Consider the following 20,343-nt stretch of genomic DNA (forward strand, 5'->3'; position numbering starts at 1 on the left):
AGAGTGTCCTTGTATCGCTTCTTATGACCACCATGTGAACACTTGCCCTGTGTAAGTTCTCCATAAAGTTCAGTCCAGCTTTGGTAGCTTCTATACTAAGGAGCATCTTGAAGAGGTCAGACCCTCTTACATCTACCAAAGAATATGGGGAGTGGGGAGTGTTATTCTCCCCCTCCCTTGTTGACATAGAGAGACTGGACTAGCACAAAACAACAGATCCAACCCATAGCAGAGAGAAGCACACCAAACACAAACAGAATCAGATTCAGAAAGATATCCAAAGAAGAACATAATCTCAAGGCATGGAACCCTTTGAATCAGAAAAGAATGTTGTTATAAACTCAAGAAAGGGCTTCCAGTAACCAGGAATTAGGCTTACCTTTTGGCCACACATATTCTTTGCACATGTATCTTAATATCATTGTACTTTAAACTGTCTTCCCCTGAATTCTGAGAGTAGTTTGCCACTGGCTTTTGGGGGGGGGGGATTTTGAACCAATTGTTCTTACTAAATTAATAAATACACTTTTAAAGGGTATTTACTAAGCAAACAGGTGTGCTTCAGATTATCAGGTGTGCGACTACTAGAAACCCATGGACCACAGACAGACTCTAAGAGTAAAGTCATAGTTAACCTTGGGAGACCCAGCCTGCGAGCTAGAGTGGGATTTGGGGAAATAGCCCCAGAGGGTATTCTGCATTCAGATACTAGAGAGACCATATGCTGACTCCACTAAGCCTTATGCTCATGCTTCTGGGTCATAAATAAACTTTTAAGGACCTGATCTACTGCCTCTTGCATGTACCAGTAGTGGTTTATGCAAATCCAAGTAAGCCCCTTTTCTTATATGCTAAGTCTTTCCCATGATCCACAGTGGGAGGAAGGAGGGGAAACATGGTAAAGCACTTTGTAAGATGGAAATCTGACAGTTTCTTGGTGGTTTTACTCATTTTATTTTAATAAACTATGTGGTTACAATGTGGATCGCCTGTATGATGTAAAGTTAAAAGGTTGTCTTCTCAAGGGGAGGAGAGTGGAGGGAAGGGAAGAACTTGGAATTCAAAATTTAAAAAACAATATTAAAAATTTGTTTTTACATGTAATTGAGATGCTGCAGTAGGGAGTGTTATATCATTTATCCATCAGATGGCACTACATTCAACCAACCCAGTACTTTTGTTAGAACAGATTCTGTGCTATAGGATTCTTGCTGCCCAGCAGATGGCCTCTCAGCTTAAAAACGCTTAACTTCCCTCACCTCTACCCTCCATTCCAAACTTGTGTAGATTATGGCACAGGCATAACTGCCTGATTCTGTATTTTTTTAAACTTTTTTCTTCTCTGATGTGGGAGCTCTGGATTTTCGTTATGACATTCCTTGGTATCCCTTTCATGAAATGATTGGTGGAGTCTAACTTTGTCCTTTGGCTCTAATAGATTTAAAGTTTTCATTTATGATATACTTTGCCCTTTGGTCCTAATAGAACTGTAAAGTTTTCATTTATGATTTTTGAAATATAATTTTGTAGGCTATATTTTTTATTTTGGTTTCCAGAGAGTCTAATGATTCTTAAATTATGTCTCCTTAACCTGTTTTCTAGGGTTTGATTTTTTTTTAAATACCAGATATAGTACATTTCCTTCTTTTTTAAAATTTTTTTATTTTGTTCTCTCATGGAGTCATTGATTTCTATTTGTTCTCTTCTAGTTTTCAGGGATTCCATTTCTTAGATAAAGTTTACCCCTTCTAAGCAAATTCTTCCAATTCTCAACTCATAAATCTGAACGCTTCAGGCTAGATTGTTCCTTTTTGCCATTCTGATTGTAGTGTTTCTCAATTTCACCCATATATAAGTCAGATCGTTTACAGGGTGACATAATAATTTATTTCCTAGACAAGTCTTTAACTCTCAAAGATTCTTCAGACGTGGCCAGCAGGTGATAGCTACTTTCTTCTCAGGTTTGTACTCACCCTCTGCTGAGACAGTTTGACCCAAATACTTGACAGAGGCACTAAAGAATATTACTTGTCATTTGACAGATTCAGATCATCTAGGTAACCTCTGAATGATGAACTGTCATCTTTATCTAGACCTGTTCTGAGGTCTCCTGGTCTTTAGACCTGTCTCATGACATTTTCCAGACTCCAGCTTGTCCTTTCCCATTCAGACTGTACAACTCTAGCTACATATATTGTCTTCTCCAATTAGAATGTAAGATAGATTTATAGCCAGTATAACTGCCTGAACAGAGGCAGGCAGCCCAGCATCCCTATATCTACTCCAAAGTTTCAACTAGTGTTGAAAAGGGGAAGAGGGAGAGGGGGTAGAATTAGCTATTTCTCATAATTAGGGTATATGAGAAAAAAACTATACAAATATGGAGGAAAGAGCGGGAGGAATACATATTAGATGAACTGCATTCTTATCTGAAATGGACAAAGGAGGGTTGAACATATTCATATACATACAGTTTGGTGTAAAAATGTATCTCAGCAAGGAAACAAGCATGGAGGGATGGAGTTGATGAAGAGAGAGGAATATATATACATACATATATATATGTATATATATGTATACACACACACACACACACACACTGAGGAATAATGACAAGCAAAACAAAATTCCTTATCCTAAAAGCAGAAAAAATTAGGATCTGAGGGGGTGCTTTAGATTGTCCCCCTTAGGCAGATAGAGAATAGCTGAACAGATTGTGGTCTGTGAATGTAATGGAATAGAATTGTTTCATAAGAAACGAGGAAAGAGATGCTTTCAGAGAATCTTGAATACTATGAATTGATGCAGAGTGAAGTGATCAGAATCAGGAGAATAATTTATACACTGAATAACTCTGAAAGGTTTAAGAACTCCAATCAAAGCATTGACCAGCCATGTCTGTAGAGGACTTACGATGAATCATGTTACCCATCTCCTGACAGATGTGTAGTGTATAGAAAATAAAGAGAAACATTTTTGAACATGACCACCATATGGATTCATTTTGTTTGACTATGCTTGTTTGTTATAAGGATTTTTTTCCCTTTCTCCCTATTAAAAGGGGTGGAGAGCAGTAGCGATACCACTCCCCCCCCCCCAAAAAAAAGAGCCCTTGCAACATTTTAAAATGCACAGAAGAGGATAGAAGGAAGTTCAGAAGATCAAACAGGACAGTTGTGAAAGAAATGTATAGAATTTATTGTATGCTTATTTTTAAAAGCAAGCAATGTGAAATGGAAATTCATGGTTTCATATAGAATCTTTTTGTGTCGTATATATGGAAATGTTCTTTTTGGCGTTTAAATTCAGAATAAATTATTTTTAAATAACGTAAACTACTTGAAGGCAGCAGTCGTCTTACTTGCTTATATTTGTATCTCTAGCTTTTAGCACAGTATATATATATATATATATATATATATATATAGCACATATACTTAATGAATGTTTTTTCACTCATTTATTCATACATAATTACACACATATCTTCCAGCTAATCAAACCTTTGAAAGGTCTTTTCTCATGCTCTTCTAACATTTTTCAAAGATCTTACAGAATCCAGCTATAGCAATACCTCTATTGTGTTGCCAACTATTTTTTCCATAAGCCATGGAAAAGTGAGAGATGTTTCTAAAATTCCTTAGGGCGTGTGCTCAAATTAGCGGAACCCTGTAGGGCAAGAGAGTCAGTGTGGTAGAGAGGGCTAGATTCAAGCTCTGCCTCTGACGCTGGACGTACAGGCACCTCTCTGAAGACTCTTAAGTTGCCAAGGAGTCGTCAGGTTACATGGGTAAAGAACGTAACAAGAATTCCCTCACCACTGAAATCCCAGGCTGGTGCTAAAACGACGTCCTACCGTGGGTGTTACTCAGCAAGAGGCCGTTTGGTAACTTCTTAGTTTAATTATTCTTGCTGATTAAGCGCAAAACTGGGTTGTTTCTCTGCGTAGAAAGAGTGCATTATTGTTACCTTGCCTTTCTGTTGAGAATAGTTGTGTTCCTAACCCTTGGGGGGGGGGGCACGGGTATTGCTTAACTGCCTTAAAAAGTTGTAAGTGAAGACTGACGGCTGTTTATCTGAAGCTAGAAATTGCTCAAGAGCGGCTGCTCTGCATCGGTAGAGGGAGTTTGTTCACCTGGAGTGCCCTATATGCCGGTGAAATGACAGGTCTGGACTGAAAGGGTTAGAGGGCGCTGCTTGGAGGGCAGTGTGCAAGAGTAGATAGAGAACTCGTGTCCAAGTCAGAATGATTCATGTTCAAATTCTGCCTCTGATACAACCTAGATGTATGTCCCTGAGAGAGTAACTTTTCTCCTCAGTGTCTTAGGCAACTCTCTGTAAGTTACAGATCTTCAATTCATATAAAAATACTGCTGTCTGCGTTACTAGAATTTTTTTATCACTACCTTCCTACACCATTAGAATTCTAAGTCCAAAATTGTGGAGGTTATTGGAGAAGTGGTCATTGTGTTTTAAAAAATGCGCCAATAACACATTTCATTTAAAAAAAAAAGAAAAGAAATTGCACATGTGTTAAAAAAAAAAACTTCATCATCAGGGAAAAAAATGCATGTATTATTTGTTCTCCCCAAATGGAGCAAAATCCCACCTACTTTGTCCTAAAACTATGGCTCTTCCCTTGAGTCAAATTTGCATTCTCGGCTAATTCTTCTTGCCTGATCTCTTCTAGTTTGCCGAATGTGCCTCCAAGAACCAGGAGATCCTGAAAAGTTAGGGGAGTTTCTGCAAAGAGATAACCTCCATATCCATTATTTCTGTCTTGTGAGTATACCCCCTTCCCTCCCTTAAATTCCCAGTGGCTTTTGTTTGTTATTGCTTACTTTGTTCAGTTCTCACCTGTCTCATATGCTAGACCCCATTATACTAGATTTTTTTTTCTTGCTTCCTCAGTTTATTTTTTTATTTTTTACTTTTTTGGAGGGAGGAAGGCAGGGCAATTGGGGTTAAGTGACTTTCCCAAGGTCACACAGCTAGTAAATGTGTCAAGTGTCTAAGGCCAGATCTGAACCCAGGTCCTCCTGACTCCAGGGCCGGTGCTCTACTTACTGCACCACCTTGCTTCCTCAGTTTAAGTAGTGGTGGAAAATCTATTAGCCTTGGAATTACAAGACTTGAGTTTGAGTCCTATGTGACATTTTATTAGTTATGTAATGAGGAAATGATTTGACTTCTCTATGCCTCAGCTTCTCATCTGTGAAATGGGTGTTATAATACCCATGCTGGAACTGCCCTCCCACAGGATTATTTTGAGGACAGTGCTTTGTAAACGTTTAAGTGAGATATAAGTGTGTATGTGCATCATTATACACCATTATATACAATAATTATAAACCTCACCACTACATCCTGCTGTCTTGCTCTTCATTGATGATTGTAGTCTGTCTGTTCTACTGCCTTCTAGATCCTCTCCAGTGGGCTGCCCCAGCGGGGCCGGGCCAGTGATGGCTTCCATGGATTCTTACCTGAGGACATCAAAAAGGAGACAAGCCGTGCTGCTAGGAAGGCTAGAAACCCTGAAAATACGGGCCCCTGCCCTCTTTTGTGTTCCTTTCCTCCCCCCCACCCCGTTGGGTTCTGGGTGCTGGTTGAGCACAGTGCTTTCCCCAACTGCTCCAGATTGGGGGCTGGAGGTCCTAATCGAGGAGCACAGACAGGCCCTGGAGCTTTCCTAGGGTCCCCACCACCACCTCCCACGTCAGGAGAGCAGTTGCTCTCTGACACTGCCATTCCTTGCAGATGTTTTGGGGGCTGTGGGTTCTCTTTTCTGGGGCTGTGAGCACTGTCTGGGGTCTCAATTACAGACCTGCTTTGTGTGCAAGAAAAAGGGAGCTGCCATCTTCTGCCAGAAGGAAAGGTGCCGAAGAAACTTCCATTTACCCTGTGGCCGAGAGAGAGGCTGCATCTCGCAGTTTTTTGGAGAGTACAAGTGAGTATTTGGGAAGCAAAGCCAGGGCTGCCCATTTAGTTTGCCTTAGCTGGGATGAAGATGAAAGCAGGTTATGATGGGCCCAGTTTGAATCCATCCTTTAGTTTGGTTCAGCATTGTTGTTTGGGGATGATGATGATTCAGACTATGGAATGAGCTCCCAGCCATCAGACTCTTGGACAGCCCACCCTCAGGGAGATGCTCTCAGATTTCTCCATAGGTTCACTAATCGGCATGTAGCAGTCACAGGTAATTGTCACGACCTCCACATGGGGGTTGTATCCATTACACCAGACAAATAGGTCACATGCAGAAACATGTAGCAGAGTTGTATACAGGAGGCCAAATATGAAAGTCATGAAATATGTATCTCATAGCATTACGTATCAGGTTATTATAGTATACGATGTCGTACATTGAAGTCACATACAAAATATACACTGTATATACTCCATGAATGGACATTGTTTGATTACAGATAGACGTGTATAACCTTCTTTCTCATTATCCATGGGACATCATATATCAGCCAGATCACTGGCCCATCCAGCCACTCCTATGGTGACTCACTGTACATTCTGCAACCTTTGTATCCTCAGACCCACTGACCTCCTGTGTCTCAGTCAAGCTATAGTTGCCCACTGCTAACTCTAGCAACTAATGAGGCAGGTTCTATATGTGGTTTCTCTTCCTTGGAACTTTCATAGCTGGAGTATCAGGCAGAAAAAGGGCAGCCACTGAATCCATCCTATCTCTCTCATTTCAGCACAGGCACAGGTGGTAAGAAGGCCTGTGGTTTTCTATCCCTTGAGAAGGTACCAACCTATAGGTTCCTCATCATCTAAATTGTTATTTGGAACCTTTTCAGGGACCATCATCTGGCTCCAAATGTCCATTTGCAATTGGTAGATGGGCCATGCTAGGACTTCTCCATTTCTTTTCTCCTGGTTTCCAGGGAGTCCAACTAATTCTACCCTGTGGGTAATATATCATTTTGGATGGGCCCTGAACATTCTTTGTGGCTTTGTTGTAGATTAACAAATTTCCTAGGTTGTGGAGTACTTAATATGGGATAGCTCACTACCTTGTGCTTTCTCTGGGCACCAAGACTTCATAGCATGCCTCTCCCTTCACTGGAGTTCTTGACAGAGTTGTACCATTACTTGTTCCTTTTGGAGCTTATCTAAGCTGAGTCCATTGCTTAATATTAGGCCTTTTAGGCCTTCTTCAGCTGATCTACCAGCCAAGAAGCTTACTAGTTGTGAGTCTGCTCATCTTCTCTATCTTCTGAAATTCCAAAGGATGGATCAAGAAACAAATGTGGCTGTTACTCAAACTTAAGCAGGCATAGATGGTGTCATTCCTGGTGACATTATATACATGAACTCAAAAGGCCACATGCTGACTCCACTGAGATTTCCACTCAGGCCTCAGGGTCCTCAGCGTGTTTAGCAGGTACAGTTGAAACAGATCCCTTTGAAGGTGGTAAGGTACAATTCTAGACTTCTTTTAACTCTAATTACTACCAGAACTTATACCTCCTTGTTTAGTTCGTTTTCAAGATGTCAGACTTAATCAGAAGTGGAATGAGGGCTCTGATATGTAGTACTCCTCTTTGCTATATCAGATTCAGTGTGACTATCTTGTGGTGATACCAATTCAAATCACGTGTTGAATCCAGATGTGATCAGTGATGTCTCTATGCTCTGAGTTCTCTGGAAAACTTTGGACTTAGCCCTTAGCTTTTTGGAAAATATATTCCTAAGGACACACTCCGTACATAGAATATCATGTTTTAAGTAACTTGGAAACTTCACAAGGATTAAGTGTTTCCTTCTCTCCCCAACCTTGAGTTATGAACATCTGGCATCCTTTGACAACTGTTTAAAACCAAATTGGCATCTTCAGAAATGGGGAAATACAGGACCTGGCTAGTTTGGCTTTGTATGTCAATAAAATGCTAGTGAGAATCAATAAGACAGTTTTAAAAAAACATTTTTATTGGTATACTTGGTTTTTATACCATCTTCATTTCTGAATATATCCTCCCCCAACCCCTTATCCAAAATATCATCCTTTATAGCAAAGAATTTCAAAACACATCAACCACATTTGTTAGTATATGCTATATTCCACACCCATAGCTCCCTACCTATTCTGCAAAGAAAGGTAGGAGATGCCTTTCCTCAACTCTTCTCTGGGCCCAAGCACGGTCAGTATAATTACACAGCTTTTTGTTTTTATTTTATTGTTCTTAGTTTTTACATTATGATAGCCAGCATTTATACTATTTTCTTGGTTCTGCTTCATTCTTCAGTCCATATGAGATTTTTCATGTTTTTCTGAAATTCTTTCTATTTGCCTCTCTCCTCAGTGGAGATACTCCATCACATTCATGCACCACACTTTGTTTAGCCATGCCCCAGTCAATGGACATCGACATTGCTTCCAATTCTTTGCTACTACCAAAAAAATGCTTGGAATGTTTTGGTATGAGATCTTTTTGTATTTGATCTTTCAGGAGCATGTGCCTCCTAGTAGAATCTCAGAATCAGAGAACATGAACGTTTTTAATTGTATTTATTTTGAACATTTTACTCACTTTTAAGCATACTTCTTAATTCAAAATTGCTTTCCAAAATAATTAGACCAATTCACAGTTACATCAACAATGTGTTCGTGTTCCTGTCTATTTGTAGTATCTCCAGCTTTGACTATTTCCATCTTTTGTCATTTTTGCCAATTTGCTAAGTGTGAGATAAAACCTCAGCCTTTTTTCAATTTTCATTTTTCTGATGATTAGTAATTTGGAACTATCTTGAATATGGTGGTTGATAGTTTGCGCTTCTTCTTTGGACCACTTTTGTTCTTGGCTTTTGGTCTTAATGTTTCTGTTAACTTTCTATACATCTTGCATATCGTACCCTTCTCAGAGAGCTTTGATGCAGATTTTCTTCCCGGGAAGTTTTTCTTTCTTAGCTCCATTGTTTTTGTCCAAGGTGGGTTGGAGGGAGCAGCAGGGGTGGGAGGACAGGAGGGGAGCAGTGGAGTCGAGAAGACTCCTGAGTTCAGATGTGGCCTCAGACATTTACCTGGCTGGGTGACGCTGAACGAGTCACTTCATCTTTGCCTGCCTCAGTCTCTGCATCTATGAAATAGGCATAATAATAACACCCATCTCCCAGATTGGCATGAGGATAAAATAGAATTTAAAAAGTGCTTTGCAAAACTTAAAGCACCATATAAATGCTAGCTGTTGTCATTATTATCGTTACTATTATTTGTGCAAAAGCTTTGTAATTTCATATAATTCAAAGGCTTTGTTTAGTTTAGAATTTACCCCTCCCCCATAAAAGCTATTTTTTTCATAGTATAAACTTTAAAAAATTCCTTAATAGTATTTTTCCAATTACATATAAAGATAGTTTTCAACATTCATTTTTGTAAAATTTTGAGTTCAACATTTTTCTCCCTCCTCTCTCCCCTCACCAAGACAGCAAGCAATCTGATAGAGGGGTATAACCTTTTATTTTCAGTGACCACACCATTTTTAGCTTCTTCCAAGCAGTCCACTGTGGGCTAAATTTGAATTATTTGTTATTCCGTTTAAGGTGCAATCCATAGGAAACATTTCCAATTGTATGTTAGCAAATAGGTGTGTAGAACATATTTCATTTGGATGTGTGCCCAGGGAATTTTATTTGCTTAAGGAATATAGTTATGGAATAAATCATAAAGGACATTATTTTATTCACCCAACTAAAGAAACTAACATTTAAATAATCTTTAAAAAGTAACTAATTGAGAGAATAAACAAGGAGGAAACAAAATTACTATTTTTTGGTGATGATATGTGATGGTTTACTTAGAGAACCCTAGAGTCAAGTAAAAAACTAATTGAAACAACTTTAGCAAAGTTGCAGAATATAAAATAAGCACACATGAATCATCAGCATTTGTCTGTTACCAGTATAGCAGGGAAAAAAAAGAGAAATTCTGTCTACTTTCCCAGACACACACAGGAACTGTATGAGCACAATTAAAAAACACTCATTATGCAAATAAAGACAGGTCTAAATAATTGGAGAAATATTAATTGCTCATAAGTAGACTGACAACCTATAATAAAAATGACAAAATTTACTTATTCAGTGTCATGCCAATCAAACTACCAAAGGATTGCTTTATAGAACTAGGAAAAATCATAACAAAGTTTATCTGGAAGAATAAAAAAAAAGTTAAGAATCTCAAGGGAATTAATGAAATAAAATGGGAAAGAAAGGAACCTAAGAATAGCAGATCTCATTCTATACTAACATAGCCATAATTGTCAAAACAATTTAATGCAGATTTAAAAAGAGAGGTTGATCATTGAAACAGATAGGTACATAATATACAGAAGCAAACAAGCACAGTAACCAAGTGTCTGATAAACCCAAAGATCCCAGGTATTGGGGCAAACATTCAGTATTTGACAAAAACTGTTGGGAAAACAGGAAAGCAATCTGTCAGAAACTTAAGTGTAGACCAACTTCTTGCACCATATAACAAGATAAACTCCATTGGGTACATGCCTTAGAATAAAGGTTAACATTATATAAACAAATTAGAGAAGCAAGGAAGAAATTACCTGTCAGATCTATGAATATGGAAGAGTTCACAAACAAGATAGAGAGCATTGCATTTAGCGTACAGGTTAAAATAGACAATTTTGATTACATAAAATTTAAAAGTTTTTTACACAAGCAAAACAAATTCAAATAAATTTAAAAGACAAGCAGGTAAATAGGAAAAAAATCCTTGCAACAAGTTTCTCTGATAAAAGTCTCATTTCTAAGATATATAGGGAACCGAATTAAATTTATAAGAATGAGCTATTCTCCAAATAATAAATGGTCAAAGGATATGAATAAGCAGTTTTCATAGAACTACAAGCTGTCAATAGCTACATGAAAAAATGCTCTAAATCACTACTAATTTCAGAAATACAAATTTAAAACACCCATTAGATTGGCAAAGTTGACAAAAGGGGAAAATGACAAATGATATTAGGGCTGTGAACTAGTCTAGCCATTCTTCAAAGCAATTTGGAACTGTGTCTAAAAAACTGTTAAGCTGTGCATGCCATTTGTCTCAGCAATACCACTACTAGGTCTACACCTGAAAGACATTTTTTAAAAAGAAGAAAAGGACTCGTGTACAAAAATATTCATAACAATTCTTTTTTTGGTGGAAAGGAGTTAGAAACTGAAGGGGTGCCTATCATCTGGGGAATGACTGAACAAGTTATGGTATATGAATGTGATGGAATAGCGTTGTGCTATAAGAAATTATAAAGGGGATGGTTTTAGATAAACTTGAGGGGACTTGCATGAATTGGTAAAGAGTGAAATGAACAGAACCAAGAGAACAATTTAACAATAACAATATTGCAAAGACAAATAACCTTGAAAGACTTGGGAATTCTGATCAACACAATGACCAACCACAATTCCAGAGGATTCAAGTTAAAACATGGTACCCACCTCCAGATAGAGAGCTCAGTGCAGATTGAGAACTTTATTGTTTGTTTGTTTGTTTGTTTGACATAGCCAATGCAGGAATTAGTTTTGCTCGACTTAAAATAAAAATTTACCAAATTTTACCTTAAAAAACTTGAAAAGTAAGACACATAAAACCAAAAAAAAATTTTAAACTTCATAGAGTATGCTTAGCAACACCTACCATAGCCCCTGTCCCATACTCCTATTGTTAGAAACCTAGTTTGGTTCCTCTGTTACAGATCATTTTGTGAAAAACATCGCCCAACACAGGACATTCAACCAGAGAAACGGGCAGAGGAGGACTGCATCTTGTGTTGTGAAAGTTTATCTGGAGGGAATGATGATAACATTCAGAGTCCGTGCTGTAGTCGTATGATATACCACCGAAAATGCATACAGGTGGGGAGGTTTACCTGCCTCAGGCTCCCCCTGAGGCCTGTACCACTGTCTGACCTGGAAGCAAAAGCATCCAAGTGAATGCCCAGGTAAACATCAGCCTTCTCCCCAACTCTGGAGGCCTGTGTGGTTTTGGCCCAGACCTAGTAGTGTAGACAGGAGTCTGGTCAGGCCAGGGATCAGTCTTAGGAACTTCAGACCTTGGTCTCTAAGATCCACACATAGCTGAACTGTTTCCAGGACCATGCCAAAAATTTAAGGGAAATGCTTACCCGGACAGATCCACAGGAGAGTTCCAGAACCAGCTCAGCCTCCAAAGATAAAAAGAACAGGAACTATAGCTGTACAGGTTGTTATTCCCATTAAGGACCACAGTTGCACAGGCCTCCAGGATTAGGGATGAAAGCTGATATTAGCTAGGGCATTACTTGGGCACCCTTTTTTCTAGGTCAGAGAGTTGGGCTGCTAACATACACACTTCACTCCACCCAAATTCTCTTAAGAGTAGATCATAGCTAAGATCCTCCCCATTTGTGACCAGCTTCACCAAGTCCCCAAACTAGATTTTCCAGTAGTCTCTCTATCATTGTTCTAAGGTGGTGGTTCTAGGGTATGTATATGTATGGAAGGTGTTCATGAGTCTTTACTCCTGTTTCTTTTACAGAAATATGCCCATTCATCAGCAAAGCATTTCTTCAAATGTCCTCAGTGTAATAATCGAGAGGAATTTCCTAAAGAAATGTTAAGAATGGGAATACATATCCCAGACAGGTAACAGGAATTCTTTAGACAGATACCTTGTAGAGGAGCAGATGTCTCAGTTTTGTTAGAGATTAGGAGGTAGTATAGGCATATATACTGCATTGAGAGAGGCTCTGATTAAAGTGAAGGAGCAACTCTTTTGATATTATTTGCATGGTGACTTAGAATTATTAGATTTCTTAGATTCTGGGGTGATATTAATCACGACAAATGGGATAAGTCCTCTATTCCCACTCATAGGGGGTTATTGGTATAAATTCTGTTCTTCTCCCAGCCCGTCTCCCAAGAACTGTACTTTTTTTTTTTCAGCAAGCGTTTACTAAGCTCTCTCCCAGTTCCTCCCCCACCTGTCTGACTGATCCTTTTCAGTCTCCTTTGCTGGATCATCCATGAAACATCCCACCTTCTATATGTGTTTGTATCCCAAGGTTCTTCTCTCCTCTCCCTTCCCCTCTCTTCCTACATTGTTTCTCTTAATGGATCCTGTGAGCTTCCACGGATTCACTTATCATCTCTGAAGATGACTCCTAAATTGACAAACCTATTCCTCATTTCTCTCCTGAGCTCCAGTCCCATATCACCTACAGCCAGCATCTCAGTGTAAATGACCTATGGGCCTTTCAAATTCAGTATGCACAAACAGAATTCATTACCTTTTCCCCTTATCCTATCCCTCTTCCTTCTCTGTTCTTGTCCAGAATGCTACCATTCTTTGAATCATCCTGGTTTGCAACTTAGGAGTCATCCTTCATTCTTTAGTCCCACTGACCCTATCAGAAACAAACAGTTGCCAAATCTTGTTGAATTTTCCTTCACAAAATCTCTGGAACTCACACCACCCTAATTCACCCTCATCCCTTCTCCCTTGGACTCTTGCAATTGCTTTTTGATTGGTTGCTGAACCTCCAGCCTCTCTTCTCCAGTCCATTGTCCAAACAATTGCCAAATTGATAGTTCTAAAGCACAGATCTGTCATTCCCCTACCCAAAGAGCTTTGTGGCTCCTTATTACCTCTAGGATACAATATAAACTTGTATTTTTACATTTAAAGCCATTTATAATTTGGCTCTACCCTCTCTCCACACTTGCATTACATTAAGCATGGTTTCTTCCCGCCTCACCGACCTATTGGCTGTTCCCTATCCTACCTCTTATCTCCTTCCTCCATGCCTTTGCACTGGCTGTTCTTTGTGCCTGGAATGTCCCATATCCTTCCTTATCTCTGCCTCTTAGAATCTCTAGATCAATGCAAAACCCAACTGAAGTTCTACTTCTAATAGGAGGCCTTTCCTCTTCTCAATCCCAAATTACTTTGTATTTACTTTGAATGTATTTTTATATTTATTTGTGTACGTGTTATTTCTCCCAAGTCAGAATGTAAGCTCCTAGAGGGTAAGGACTATGTTCGTTCTTGTCTTTGTATCCCCCCTGCCTAGCACAGTGCCTTACACATGGTAGGCACTCAATAAATGTTTGCTGAATTGCATTGTTTGCTGTGTGTATAGCACCTTGCCTCACTTCAGCTCCTGGCTCCTGGCCAAGTGGTCAGAGATTCCGAACCTTTGATTGTACACCAGGTGTCCCTTGTTCACAACTTCTTCTCTCTCTGCAGAGATGCTGCCTGGGAACTTGAGCCAGGAGCTTTCTCAGAATTATATCAACGCCATCAACACTGCGATGCTCCAGTTTGCCTTTATAAAGATGGAAGAGACAACTTTGAGAATGAGGGGTAAGTAGAAAGCTACTTTATGGCTAGTTGAGTCCCTTGTGTTCCACATTTTTTGAAGTTTATCTCAACACTAGTATCCAGAAGCATAAAATTCAACTCATTCCCTAAGCTTCACATTCTCTCCCAGGATGTCCATTAGAGAACAGGATTTTTAGGTTTCATGCCCACTTCAGTCACTGGCACTCACTTAACTGTCTTTTAACAGATCTCTTTAGCTCATAGCGCTATTTCACTTTTTATTCATTGGTGAGATTAGTAGCCTAATACATTGTCTTTCCAATCCAGTCTTAAGAGAGGATACCACTAACAACCCCTTTTTGGTTCTCCATGTAGGAAGTGGAGCCTCATTTTGTGTACTACTTGTGGATCCCAAGGAACCCACAGAAGTTGTTCCTTTCTTAGGATCAACTCTAAGAAGTGGGAATGTGCAGAGTGTATATCAACAGGTATGACCAAACATCAGAATTCTTTTATTCTGGGGCTGGGATAAATTTTGGTCTGAACAAAAAAACCAGCAAGTAGGACTGTTATTTACTGGGAAGGAAACAAGGCCTGGTAATAAGACCAGCGGATTTAGAGTTCATACTCCTCAGTTTTGGAACTCCTCAGTGGCTATTGGGGAATTTGTTGACTAACTTTGGAGGCTGCAAAAATTGGACTTTCATTTCACACATCTCTCTTAACATAGGCTGTATATTTAAAATCTTAGGTGAAATCCCTGGTTGCAGTAAAACCATAAGTCCCAGAAGGCATTTTTACAGAGAGACTGGGCAAAATAGTTCCCAGGAAGAAAATCCAGGGCCTTCCTTAAGAGAAAGGCCAGGACCCTCCTTTTTACAAGAAAGTTCAGAACTCTCCTCGCCAGAAAAGGCAGAACCTTCCTATTGGGAAAGGAGATCCACATGGCAAGCGAAGCATGTCAAAATCTCCAAACGCCACAAAAAAAAAGAGTAATATCTCATCAGGAAAAGATACAAGCACCACCAGGTAGATCTGTCTTTTTCCTTAGCATTTGCTGAGAAATGGGACTCCTGGGTTCTGGGAAGAGGATGGAAAGCTAGCACTGAGAAGAGCTGACCAGGAGATAGGACACCTGGATTCTGAGGGGAGGGCAGAATTAGGAGAGAGAGAATTCTAGGTTCAAAAATGGCAGCAACAATATTCCTTATATAGATTTTTGCCATAGAAGTTATGGCCATCAGAGTACTTCTGATTTTTTTCTCCCTTACTTTCAGGACTTTCTTTCCCTTCTTTTCCTACTGTGATTTCTCCTGAGTCATTCTGATCTCATCTAGTTCCCCTCAGTCTTTTCTTACTTCAAACTCTATATGTTAATATGTAAATAAACTTCATTTTTTTTAATCACCATTGAGTATCTCCATATGCTTTGCTTTGGGATTTGGCTGGGGGCCCCTTCCCTAGAGGGTAGAGTATGAACAGACTAGTTCTTCTAATCCCTAAAATTTAATGGATTTGTTTTAGTTCTGGGGACTGGAAGGATTCGCATTCCTTTGAAGGCTAGCACTTTCTAGAGGAATATGCTTTAAAGTGGTACAGACCACTGTATGACATTGAAGTAAACACTTCATCTCTTCAGAGGAATATGTCAGCAAACTGCTGAGGCATATTTCAAGTGATCTTTAATAGCATGCCTGTGGTCTTAGATATAAGCAGAAGTAAAATGACACTATCCCAATAGAATCAAAGTACATGCATCAGAGTAAAGTCACCCAGCATCATTTCAGGTGGTCCTCAAGGTCAAAACTATTTTCGTAATAATACTGAGATGTTTTAATTTCTAAGGCAAATATTGATAAATATAACCAGGGATGTGCTGGTAAATGTCTAACAAGCAAATCTTCAAATCCAGGACATACTTTTAAGTTTAATCTGCATTGTCAACATTTTCTCTATTATATTCTTGAGTCTATATAATTAACAAAACAAAGCAAATTCTGATTTGTGGTGCTTGCCAATTTCCAAAGTATAGATGCTCATGTTGAAAATTTAAGTCGGATCTCTTAAGCTAGTTTGAGCTTACTTCAACACAGTTATGTAATCAAAAGCTCTTTGGAGTATCCTCAATAATTTTTAAGAGTATAAAGGGATTCTGAAACCAAAAAGTTTGAGAACCACTGCTCCTAGTGGCTCCCTATTACCTACCTCCAAGATCAAATAGAAAATTCTCCACTTGGCATGTTAAGCTCTTCACAGCCTCGCCCCTTCCTATCTCTGTTCGTCTTATACTTTCCTCCACTCTGTGCACCCTATGATCCAACTACATTGGTCTATTGGCCATTCCACACACACAGCATTGCCAGTTCCTGGATCTGTGCATTTGTACCATCTCTTATGTCTGAAAATCTCTTCCTCTTCTCCTCCACCTCCTGGCTTCCCTGATTTCTTTAAGGACTCAGCTCAAATCCCTTCTTCTGCAAGAACGTTTCACCAGTCTGTTGCTATCCCAGATCCCTTCAAGCTAGTTCCCTCCCTCTGAGATTATTGCCTTCCATTTACACTGTGTGAACATTTTTATGCATGCAGGTATTTGAATATTGTCTCCCCTTTGGAACTGGAGCTCCTTGAGAGCCCAACATGTTCTTGTCATTCTTCCTATCCCCATTGCTTTAGTCACAGTGCCTGGCACAGAGCAAGTGCTTAAGAAATCCTTATTGACTGACTGGCGTGACTTTGCCTAGCTAATGAGCACTGCACCCTCCCCCCCCTCCCCCTTCCCCCCCCCCCCCCCCCCGCCACCATCGAGGTTCTCGTCTCAGTTCACCATGCATTTCATTCAAAGATTCAAAAACTTAAGAGTGCTGCGATCATCATGTGGTTTATGTATGTAAAACAAAGGGGAAAGGGAAATAGAACAAACACTACTGTATAAAAGTGTCCACTTCCACTCGTCTCCTTTCACCTGTGAAGATTGGAATAGGGGAAGATAAACCTACCCTTGTCTCAGGACTATGGATTAGAAACAAGAAAAAAAATAGTGAAGACAGTAATTAAAATCAGCTCTGCTGCTCAGCAACCCACAGAATTCATGGTAGTCTGTGTCTCAGCAGTACTGGGTCTTTTCTCTTTTAGGGTCCTGGGTGCGTCCCTCTGTGGTCCAGGATTGCACCAGCATCTAGTCATCTCACTTTGATGGTACCATGACTTCTGGACAGTGTATTCATGATCTCTGCACCTCCTTGTGTGCTCTGGGCACTCCCCACTCACTTCAGCAGGTGCCCCCAACACAGAGACCTCATCCCCTTGAATGGCTTCTGGCCCCAGAACACACACAGGGCACGAGAGCTTTGTCTGTCCTCTCGCTATCATAGTGTTTGTGCCTAGTTGTTTGCATGTTATCTCCCCAGTAGAATGTGAGCTTCTTGAGGGGAGGGACTGACAGTTGCCTTTTTTTGTATTCCAAAGCTCAGCACACTTCCTGGCACATAGCCAGGGCTTAATAGATGCTTATTGACCTTGTAGGTATATAAAATCAAAACACAAATGTCATGCAATCACATGATGTGTAACAGAATTGGATATATTAATATCCAGGATACATGCAGAAATAAATTAATATCTAGCAATAGTGCATACATATCAGTCAATCAGTTAATATTTATTAAGAGCTTATTATGTGTCAGATCCTGTACTAAGCTTTCGGGATATAAAGAAAGGTAAAAGAGAGCTCCTGCTCTTGAGGAGCTCACAATCCAATGGGGGCGATAACATGTACATACCTACATACAAACAAAAAAGTACAAATAGCTAGCATTTAAGATTTGCAAAATTCTTTACAAATATCTGTTTAATTATCATAACAACCATGAGAGGTAGGTGCTATTATTATCCCAGTTTTGTAGATAAGGAAATTGAAGATACACGCAGCTAAGAAGTTTCTGAGACTGAATTTGAACTCAGCTCTTCTTGAGTGCTTTATCCACTGTGCTGCCTAGCCGCCTGTCATTGCATACTAAAATACATATCAAAAAGCCTATGTCAGTAATACATGTAAAACACTGCATATCGGCTGTTGTAGACCAGGCCTGACTCAGGCTGCCCTGGTGGTTCAGGTTTGGTATTGGAACAAAATAAGGCACTTATAGACCACCTAAGAGTTAATAACACAGCCAAAACATGGAAAGGAAATTCAAGCAAGAATGTAGCATCATTCATTTGGGCGTAGATCTCTTCTCTGCGTCGGCCGTATTGGTGCACTGGTCAGGAGCCTGAGAGGAAGGCTCCTGACTCCTCAAACACTAGCTTCTGTACTTAGGTCGTCAGAAAGCTACGTTAATGGTTCAGGCCTTCATTCCTACGTCAGTTAAATCTCAAGTCTAAGTTTCAATACCTTTTAAGGAAAAAGTAGCCTGTCCTGCATGGCCCCAATCTAGGAAAAGCTAGTTCAGCCTGTATGGCAAGGCCTTGTGAATTATTGCTCCTAAATTCCAGTATTCGTATCAACACCACATTTATATCAGTGAAACGTAAAACAGAAACAACATATCACATAGCGGGTCATATTCTCTACAACACATTGAATATATTGTTGTTAAATACAAAACGTACATTAGATATATTTCATCCATGGGCTTCTAGCCGCATAAATAACCATTTCTTCCATGTTTCTGATATGTAATGCTTAGTTGCTAGCTAAATAAGAAGGAAGGAAACAAGCATATATTAAGCACGTACTATTGATCCTTACAACAACCCTGGGAGATAGGTGTTATTACTTTCCCTCTTTTATAGTTGAGAAAACCAAAGCCTGGTGCACATACCTAGCAAGTGTCTGAGGCCACATTTGAACTCAGGTCTTCCTGACTCCAGACCCTTTTTCTCAGCTATTCATGGCATCTTCTCAAAAATTGACTATTTGTTAAAAACCTCACAACCAAATGCAGAAAAGCAGAAATACTATGCATCCTTTTCAGACCATAATGCAATAAAAATTACATTCAGTAAAGGGCCCTGGAAGCATAGATCAAAAAGTAATTGGAAGCTAAATAAGAATGAATGGGTAACAGAGCAAATTATAAACAATTTGAAGATAATAACAATGAGGCAACATAGCCAAAATTTGTAGGATTCAGCCAAAATAGTACGTAGGGGAAAAAAATGTTTATCAATTAAAAAAAAAAAAGCAGATCAATGAATTGCACATGCAACTAAAAACAGAAAAACTAGAAAAATAACAAATTCAGAATCCCCAATTAAATACCAAAATAGAAATCCTGAAAGTCAAAGGAGAGATTGATAAAATTGAAAGCTAAAAAATAATTGAACTAATAAAATGAGTTGTTTATATTTTTTAAAAAATATGATAGGTAAACTATTGATTAATTTTTAAAAAGAAAGAAAACAAAATTACCCTTACCAAAAATGAAAAGGGTGAATGCACTACCAATGAACATGAAATCAGAGCAATTATGAGGAGCTGTTTTCCCAACCATATGCCAGTAAAACTGACAATCTAAGTGAAATATGTGAATATTTACAAAAATACAAATTGCTCGGATTAGCAGAAGAGGAAATAAAATAAATAACCCCATCTTAGAAAAAGAAATTGGACAAGCCATCAATGATCTCCATAAGAAAAAATCCTCAGGGCCAAATGGATTTATAAATGAATTTCACCAAAAATTCTAATACTATATCAACTATTTGGAAAAATAAAGGAATCCTACAAAATTCCTTCTATGACACAAAGGGTTTTGACACCTAAACCAATGGGAGCAAAAACAAGAAGAAAACCATAGACCAATTTCCCTAATGTTGGTTTGCTAATGTTAATGAATGTTGATACAAAAATTTAAAATAAAATACTAGCAAGAAGATTACAGCAATGTGTCACAAAGATCATACACTATGACCCAGTAGGATTTATACCCAGAATGCAGGGCTGCTTCAATATTAATAAAACTATTAGCATATTGGCCATATCAATAAGAAAAACAACAAAATAATAT

The 20,343-nt window shown here is 39.0% G+C and overlaps 1 protein-coding gene across 1 annotated transcript in view; it reads left to right on the forward strand.

The window, feature by feature from the left end:
- Positions 1–15,360, forward strand: part of PHF7 (PHD finger protein 7) — a 38,136-nt gene extending 22,776 nt beyond the window's left edge. The window contains 8 exon segments of the mRNA XM_036738817.1: positions 4,691–4,782; positions 5,399–5,524; positions 5,823–5,947; positions 11,730–11,889; positions 12,551–12,657; positions 14,261–14,377; positions 14,711–14,823; positions 15,087–15,360. Of these exon segments, the coding sequence (XP_036594712.1) occupies positions 4,691–4,782; positions 5,399–5,524; positions 5,823–5,947; positions 11,730–11,889; positions 12,551–12,657; positions 14,261–14,377; positions 14,711–14,823; positions 15,087–15,331 (1,085 nt within the window). The 3' untranslated portion in view covers positions 15,332–15,360.
- The last annotated feature ends 4,983 nt before the right edge of the window (positions 15,361–20,343 follow it).

Source organism: Trichosurus vulpecula, chromosome 9 (assembly GCF_011100635.1).
Source record: "Trichosurus vulpecula isolate mTriVul1 chromosome 9, mTriVul1.pri, whole genome shotgun sequence".
NCBI classification, from domain to species: Eukaryota; Metazoa; Chordata; class Mammalia; order Diprotodontia; family Phalangeridae; genus Trichosurus; species Trichosurus vulpecula.